Source organism: Bison bison, unplaced genomic scaffold (assembly GCF_000754665.1).
Source record: "Bison bison bison isolate TAMUID 2011002044 unplaced genomic scaffold, Bison_UMD1.0 scf7180017858072, whole genome shotgun sequence".
Classification (NCBI taxonomy): Eukaryota; Metazoa; Chordata; class Mammalia; order Artiodactyla; family Bovidae; genus Bison; species Bison bison.
The window spans coordinates 33,509-42,293 of record NW_011488645.1 but is presented as its reverse complement, the minus strand read 5'-3'; the positions used below and the strand labels follow the sequence as shown (position 1 = coordinate 42,293).

At 52.2% G+C, this 8,785-nt stretch overlaps 1 protein-coding gene across 1 annotated transcript in view; it reads right to left on the bottom strand.

Annotated features, from left to right (window-relative positions):
- Positions 1-8,785, bottom strand: part of LOC105004623 (voltage-dependent N-type calcium channel subunit alpha-1B) — a gene marked incomplete at its 5' end in the record, with an annotated part of 57,622 nt that overhangs the window by 42,047 nt on the left and 6,790 nt on the right. The window contains 4 exons of the mRNA XM_010862294.1: positions 35-236; positions 962-1,099; positions 2,386-2,546; positions 3,631-3,727. Of these exons, the coding sequence (XP_010860596.1) occupies positions 35-236; positions 962-1,099; positions 2,386-2,546; positions 3,631-3,727 (598 nt within the window). The remainder of the gene's footprint in view (positions 1-34; positions 237-961; positions 1,100-2,385; positions 2,547-3,630; positions 3,728-8,785) is intronic.

The window sequence follows — 8,785 nt, the reverse complement described above, 5'->3', positions numbered from 1 at the left end:
AGCTGCCTGGAAATGGAAAGGCAGGGAGTCCTACCTCGTTCTTCTCCAAGCTGCACTCAGACATGACTTTGTCCCCCTGCTCCTGGAAGGTGATGATGATCAAGGCCACAAAGATGTTCACAAAGAAGAAGGGGAAGACCACGAAGTAGACCACATAGAAGATGGACAGCTCCATGCGGAACCCGGGGCTGGGGCCCTGCTCCTCGTAGGTGGCATCCACCGAGTGTTTCAGCACCCTGGGCCAAGAGCCAACACCAAACATCAGGGGAGCCCAGGGGGACACGGTCCCAGGAAAGACAAGACCCACGTCACAGGAGGGCTTCTGTGGCTGAGCTGGGGTGGTGCCATGCACGGCCAGGCCTGCTCCCCAGGAGAGCCGTGTCTCCCAGCAGCAGGCTGCCCCTCCCAAAGGGCTTGTACTCAGGGCTGCTGGGGACCTCCAGGAGGAGGCCTTGGCTGCCTGAGGTCCTATCCCTACAAGGAGAAGCGGGAGAGGCCCAGAAGTCCTGTGCTGCCCGGCTCTCTCCCATTTCACACCAGGTCACCTACCCATACCCTGCTTCACCTGTTGTCAGGAAGCCCTGAGTTCAGCAGAGTCTCCTGGCAGAGCATCGCCCCTACCTTCTGAGGGATGGTCCTCTCAGCCCTAAAGGAAGCCCCTGCCATCCAGCGCGGCACTGAACACATGCATCCTTCAGGCTCCGCTTAATGAGGCCAGCAGCCAGCTCCTCTTCCCTCCAGCGCCCTGCCACTGAGCGGGGATTTTTAGGAGCTCATGATACTGTGCTCTGGGCTTACTCTCCTCCTCCTCCAGGCTGCCCACTCCCGGAGGGAGGGCCTCCTCTCACCAGTAGGCACAGAGCCTAGGGCGTATCTGCTTAGTGACAGGTGCAGAGTCTCAGCTCCCCACCCAGCTGCCCCTGTCTCGCCGAGCAGCCGTGCGGAGCCGGGCAGCACTCACATGGGCCACCCTTCGCCCGTGGACACAGTGAACAGCGTTAGCAGGGCCCACAGCACGTTGTCATAGTGGAAGTCGTATTTCTTCCACTGCCGCGGCTGAGCTTCCACCTCCTCCTTCTCGTAGTCCAAATACTGGCCCCTGGGGCGGACACAGAGGCAGCCAGAGGTCAGAGGCCAAGGGTCCAAGCAAACCCCGCGTCTGCAGTCAGCCAGCTTTTGAAAAGGGTCGTCCATTCCGGGGAGAAAGACTGCTCTCTTCATCAGGCGGTGCTGAAACCACTGAGTATCTACAGGCGAGAATATGAACGTGGACCCCCATCTCACCCCATGTGTGCAAATTAACTCAAAATAGATCGAAGGCATAAATGTAAGCAGTAACTCTATAAGACTCTTAGAAGAAAATATAGGGGGCCGCAGAAAAAATAGGTAAATTGGACTTTGTCAAAACGGAAAGCTCTGTTTTTCAAAGGAAATCATCAACACTCAAAATGGGACTAAAGACAGAAAACCATCTGTCTGATAAGGGGCTTTCTATCAGCACTATACTAACAACTATTACAATCAGTTATACAATGGATGAACATTTCAATTTTAAAAACGGATAAAAGACCTGAATAGATATTTTTGCAAAGAAGACATACAAATTATCAATATGCACATGAAAAGAGGCTCTACATCATGAATCATCAAGGAAACGCAAATCAAACCACAGTGAGACACCACTTCATCCCCACTAAGATGGCTATAATTACATTTTTTAAAAGGAAAATAACAGTGTTGGCAAGCCCGTGAAGAAATCAGAACTCTCAGACACTGTTGGTGGGAAACAGTTTGGCAGCTCCTGAAACTGACAAAGAGAATCACCACGCAGCCCAGCAACCCCACCTCCAGGCTTATCCTCGAGAAAAATGAGAGCACCTGTGCACAGAAAAAGTTGCACATGTATTCGAAGCAGCAGTAACCACAGCAGCCCAAACGTGGGGACAACCCAAATGTCCACCAGCAGGTAGGCAGATCCGTTCAGTGAGGTTTGATGATAAAAGGAATGACATCCAACCGTCAGGAGAGGGAGACCACTTGGGCCATAGCAGCAGAGACCTTGACCGCCAAAGCAGCAGGAGTCGGGTACAGCGGGCCACACAGAGCACACGATTCCCTTTGTGTGCAAAGTCTAGGATGGCGCTCACACGGGCACCAGCCTTCCCCCCGCCCCTCCCTGAGGGCACTTCTCTTGTCTGCTCAGCTGGGGCCCAAGGCCTCAGTGATGAGGAAGTGGCTTCAGCCCTGGGGCTGCCCCGACCTTAGGGCCCAGCCTGGATCTTGAGGGTTGACACGGCGTCCAGCGGAGGCCGCACCGAGCCCCCTGAGGCGTGCAGGCAGGACGGGCCCAGGCCGGCCCTGGGGACAGTAGGGGGCCCAGTTTACCTGCAGTCCCGCTCCAGCTCCTTGGACTCGTCGGTGCAGTAGAAAAACTTCCCCTTGAAGAGCTGTACCGCGATGACAGCAAATATGAACATGAAGAGCATGTAGACGATCAGGATGTTGAGGACGTTCTTCAGGGAGTTCACCACACAGTCAAACACAGCCTGGGGAGGGGCAGGGCTGTGAGGGGGCGGGGCCAGCCCGGGACCCGTAAGGGTCTGCACCGGGGACCAGGAGGGTCCTCCTGGACCGGACGGGTGGGCAGGAGGTGCTAAAGAGCTGGTGCAGCAGGGGGCCCGACACCACGGAGAGCCTGGGGCTGGGGCCAGCACGGAGGGAAAGCACAGGGCTAAACTGAGGGCACTGCTTGGCCTCTGCCCGTCGGGGGCATTCGGGATGAGGTAGACAACCGGCGATATGAGGCCAGCTCAAGGCAGGACTTGGGCACATGCGTGAACCAGAGGGGACTCCCAGCTGCTCCCACTGCCCAGGCCACCTGTTCTCCAGTGAACCTCTCCCTGCTGCCCTGGTCTGGTTGTTGCTGGCTGTGCACAGAGGCCAATCTGCACCCGGCTCTCAAGGGCCCGTGGGGCACACTCCACACATGGGCAGCTGCCCTGGCAGCCCTGCCCCTGGTGCCTCAGTCACCCTTGAGCCGCCCCTTCAACATGGGCTCTAAGCAAACCACCCCCCAGAACCTCACATCACTTAGCATCTCCACGGCCTACAGGTCAAAGGTTCTCCTAACATTTTACTGCACAGTCTTGGAGGATTAAGTGAATTTAAGCACAAGCTCAGCAACAATTAGACTGCAGCACAATTCTAAAGCCATATCCCCCAACCCCTGCTCTCCTGGCATCTCCCTGTGACTCTGACCTCTGCACTACAGCTGCTGATAAAACACTTGGTCCTGTGGGTGCCCCTGAGTGGAGGAAGAAGAGCTTCACAGGACATGCAGAGAAGGAGCCCCCTCGGAGATGGTCACAGAGCTGAGAGCCCATCCCATGCACACAATGTAGGGCCTCCCTCGTGGGGGCCTCTCCTCAGCTATGCTCGTCCCCACCCCACACGGGAAGCTGCAGGGGGCCAGGCCAGATACATATGTGCGCCCCGCAGTGCATTCCTACATGTACGTGTGTGCACACACGTGTACACACACGCGAAGTCTACCTGTAAACGTGTACACACATAGGTACACATGCACACACACAGCCCCACCCCCCTCCAGGCCCCACTCCAGACTCTCACTTTGAGCTTGGGCAGCCGCTTGATGGTCTTGAGTGGCCTCAGCACACGCAGGACCCTCAGGGACTTGATGGTGCTGATGTCTTTCCCTTTGGAGCCTCTAGAAGGGAGAAGCCACCCATGTAGACAGGTAGGGTGCACACCTGTGCCCAGAGCACTGGGGACAGGGTAGCCTTGGTCCTGAAGACGCCTCAGGCCAGTGCATCTCCCCCAACAGGCTGCCTGAGTGGACAAGGGCTGGGGCAAAGCCAGTGGCACCTGGTGTCCAGGGAGAGCTGAGCTTCTGGGTGGGAAGAGCTCATCTCCCCAGATCCCATCATTCAGCACTCCCACGCCCCCCACACCAGAGTCCTCCAGACACCATGCCAAGACCCCAGTGGGAGTAAAGGTAGGTGGGCTCCAGGATGGCAGCCCCAGCCCAGGCAGCACGTGCAAGCCTATGAGCAGTGCAGACCATGCCCATCACCAGGGAGCCTTCTGGAAGGGCTGGCCTGCCTGCCTTTCCCTGCTGGTGGAGGGAGGGAGGGTTCACGCCACCAGGACTGAGCCTGATGTCAGGGAAGCGCCCAGCTGACTGTCATGCAAAGGCAAGAGCAGCAGGACCTATCAAGGCTGTGGCAAATGTGGCTGAAGTCCCTTCTTCTGACCCTTCTGACCCTTCACCGCCTGCCGTCTGCCCCTGTAACACGGCAGCATCTGCTCCTGCCTCAGAAACATTAAAACAGACTAACAGTGGCTGTAAATTAAAGAGGTGGCTGCCTGGTTCTTCCTGGCTCCACGGCAAACCCCATCGGTCTTTCACCCACCACAAGGCATTTAACATGACTCAAGTTATATAGAGACATTGGTGGGGAGACTTCTACAAAACTGCAAAAATGGTATGTAGGATAACTATAACTCTTATGATTATGTGTCTAAAATATTGCTGGTTCATTAATGTTCTTCCAGATTTTAAGAAATCTTGTCCCTTAAGCTATCAGCAATTTGGTAAGATATACCTTTGTGAACTTCCCCGGAGGCCCAGATGGTAAAGCGTCTGCCTACAAAGCGGGAGACCTGGGTTCGATCCCTGGGTTGGGAAGATCCCCTGGAGAAGGACATGGCAACCCACTCCAGTATTCTTGCCTGGAAAATCCCATGGACGGAGGAACCTGGTGGGCTACAGTCCATGGGGTCACAAAGAGTCGGACACGACTGAGCGGCATTTACTTTACCTTACCTTTGTGAACAAAGATGAAACATTTACTTTTTCTCCCTGATTCCTTCAGAATTCAGAGTATTTCAATGAGTATTCTGACTTCCATGACAATATATTTATTCACATAAGTTCAATAAGAACCTATTCTCCTTTTCTAGGACACAACTGGAAACACTGGCCATATGACCAAGGCTTTGACTGACAAGGGGCCGCAGGTACAATCTGATGGCCATGTCCTCGGCTTGGTTTCCTGGCTTTGAAAGCTTTTGAGAGTTCAGTCTGAAACTCCTTATGAAAATTAGCAGCAAGAAAGCAGTCTCAAAAAGCACTTAAATGATCGGTCACTCTTCTCGCAGCACGCATCTAAATAACCAGACCAAGTTTAATACAAACAAGTTACTTTTACTGAGATTATCTTTGGTTTTTTTTTTTAAAAAAGGGAGTATTAGAGAGAGAAAAAATATGTTTGCCCCTCCATCGATATTAGATTCTAGTCCTAATAATTGTTTTTGTGGTTTTGCTGTATACCTACAAACTTGTCTGGATCCTGAATTCTTCATTTCGTCAAATATCTGGCTCTGACTTAACAAACTCATGTTTCCAGTTTTCTTCCACCCCTCTAATTTGAAATCAATCAGAACAAAGACTGCCCCACAATCCCTTTGGAAGAAACTGCACCAGGTCTTCCTCGCTACCCAGATGGCAGTGAGCCTCAGGGAGTGGAACCCTGAATAAAAATTTCAGACCTGAAGAAGCCCCGCATCCCTTCCCTGGTCTGATCCCCTACACTGGTTTCTCAAATCCTGGAGCAGAGACAGGCAGCAGGCCTCAGAGGGCCCCTGCGACAGTGTCCAGCAGGCCAGGCCCCTGCTGGCTTTAGCAGGCTCATGCTGGACCAATCCCAGATCCCCAGCGCCAAGGCTGGGGCTGCCTCACTCCTGTTGCTCTGCCCAGGGCTGATTCCAATCTGTCCCAACTGAGTAGATCTGATTTATCTCCACTCACTAGGAAACCCCACAGCAGTACCATCTTTGCAAGACATTTAGGGAAACTCCTTATTTCATGATAGAAGATTCTCTTTCCAAATACATTAAAAACCTAAGTGACCCCTGCCTTAAATGGGTAAACACAGTAAACCCTGTGAGCAAGTCCATCACTTGGTTAGGAGCAAATGTGCACAAGATATGATCAGAACCTTTCCTTAACTCTTGCAGACACTGCAGAGTCCCCTGCTAAGACATCAGCTTCCCAGGAGACACCCTTAGACTCTGGCCAAGGTTGGTCCTAATAATAGAATAGCCTTCGGTTATCTTTAGCAGAGCAATAAATTGTCTATGCTTTGGCCAACACCACCTACGGTACCTGGATTAACACTTCTGGGGAAGTTGAAAATCAGTTACATCAGATCACGGAGCCAGCTACTTGGCTCAAATCTGTGACTTCTTCATGGGATCTTTCTTTGATTAGGGGACCATGACCTGGGCACCAGCACTCCAAAATACACTTCAAACATTAGGAATTATCCTGTTTATAATGCCCCTGATATGTCTGTCACATTCTCTCAAAAACTTTAAATACATGTTTGTAGCTGACAGCCTAAGTAAGTGGTATCCATTCTGACTGGAATGTCCGAAAAGAGGCAAAGAAAATGACCAACATGAGGATTATAAACCTAAAACTGTGATCTGTGTGACTGTCATAGGGATTAAACAGAAACATCATGACCTGCGGATACCGTGTCTAAGGCCAAAGCTGCAAAAACCACACAACACGAGCGGAGCGCGGCGCTGACACCTGTGAGTACTCAGGAGCGCCTGCCACGTCAGTGACAAAGGATGCTGCGGCCATGAAGCCACCACACCGCAGCTGACAGTGAGCCCTCGGGACACTGCGGTGGAGTCAGGCTGTCCCGCATCGAGCGGTGAGCCAGCCCCCGTCAGCGGGACACCCCGAGGAGACTCAGGAGGAGAAGGCAGGATACTGGCCCCAGATAGCTGAGGTGCACATCAAAGAAATGACTTCCGTGAGCCCAGACTCTCGTATTTCCCATATATAGGAAAGCACTAAACTCCTTAAGATGCCTAGTTTTCTTCAATTAACAGTAATCTTTTGATATTCTGACTACCAGGTCTCTGTTGCAAAAACTCCTACGTATCGTGGCTCATGGCTCCCCCTTGCCTCCTTGGTACAGTCTCTCAGAGTTATCTGAGATGTTGTGTCCCAGGCTTAAGTCCTCGGTTTTGTCAGCCAGATACAAGGTAACTCTCAGCTTACAGGTTGTAAATTTTTTTCAGATGTCAACTACAAATTGACACTTGTCATCTTCCTCTGCAAGGATTAAATCATGAGCTGCTGCAGCTGCTGACTTTCAGCACCTGCCCGAAAGGAATTCCAGGCGGAGAGCACAAATGAGGCCCTCGGTGCTCTAGGAAAAACTGGCAGAACAGCTCTTCAGACAGATATTTCCAGGAGTCGATTTTATGAGCCCAATTCTTGCATCTCCTCATATCTAGAAAAGCACTAAAATCCTTCATGGCGATGACTGCTCCTCATCACGAGCAGAAACCTTCTGTAAAATGTATGTGCTTGATTGCATGTATTCCCCTTTGCCAAAACCACGTATTTACTGACCTTTCCCCCTACTTCTTTGGAGCAGTTTCTCAGGGCTATCTGAAATGCTATCTCCCACGACATAGTCCGCATTTTGCCCCAAATAAAACTTAACTTGCAACTCTCACATTGTCCTTTTTAAGTCGGCACAGTGGACACACCTAAAATTTTTATCACATCTCTCAGTTGGGTTGACAGTTTGATCAGAAGGGGAGAACTGTTTTAAAAAAAAAAAAAAAAAAGAGGAGGGTAAGAGAGAGAAAGGAGGAGGAGGAAAATGAAGGAGAAGGAAAAATAAAAAGAAACAGGACCAAAGTGGAGCCACTTGCCCACAGGAGAGCAGACCAGGACTTATTACAGTTTTAACCTTTCCCAGGAATGAAATTTCTGGAATCACCTGGTGAGCACCACTGAGATAACACTGCCTGAAGCAATCCTTTCTTTCCTCTAGTTAAAACCTTGTCTGGCTCCCTGACTATGAAGGCCTTCCATTTTACACAGCTCCCATCATGTACAGCCTATCTAACTACTAGATGGGATGCTGCATGTCTCACAAATCACTGAATAAACCCAATCAGACCTTCAGATTCACTCAGTTGAATTTTGTTTTATAACAACGAGGGTCAGAGATGCTGGGCATTTCAGGGAAGTATGGAAAGGAAAGAGCAAAGAAAGCCCTATTTCCAGAGGAGACAAGTGGGAAAGTGTCTCAGGATATCCAACATCCTGGCAGCTGGGGTCACACAGCTCCCACCCAGAGTGGGCACTGCCCTCCAGACCCAGGTGCCCAGCCTCCAGCACTCAGTCAGGATGCCCTGCTCACCAAGGAGGGGCCATGCCCAGCCCCAGCCCCCAACCCAGCCCCCAGAGGTGAGGTGGGGACATGTGGCTGGGGGACATGGCTCCTGGCAGCATGCAGCCCAGATGGTGGAGGAAATGAGCAGAGGTGAGGCATGGTGATGAAACGGCCCACGTGGGGTCGCAGCGTGCTGTGATGTGGGACAGTGTGAGGGGACAGAGGGAAGGCATTACCCCATGAAGCTCCTACCGAGAGTCCAGCAACAGGAGACAAAGAGAAGAGAGTCAGTGAGGAGGTCTCCCCGTGGGCTCAGAGATGACCCCAACCCTCAGGATCGCTGTGCATCGAGGAGCTTACTTACGTCTTTGTCTAGGTGAGCAACCACCTCCCCAGCATCTGCCCCCAGCTCCACCCAAGCCCCACCCACCACCGTGCAGGGTCTGAGGGAGCCAGTCTAGGCCCAGCCACAACAGGGCTGAGTGTTGCTCACTAGGAGCCACAGGAAACAGAGGAGCCCCCAGGAGAGGAGACTCCCCGCCGCACCCACTTGC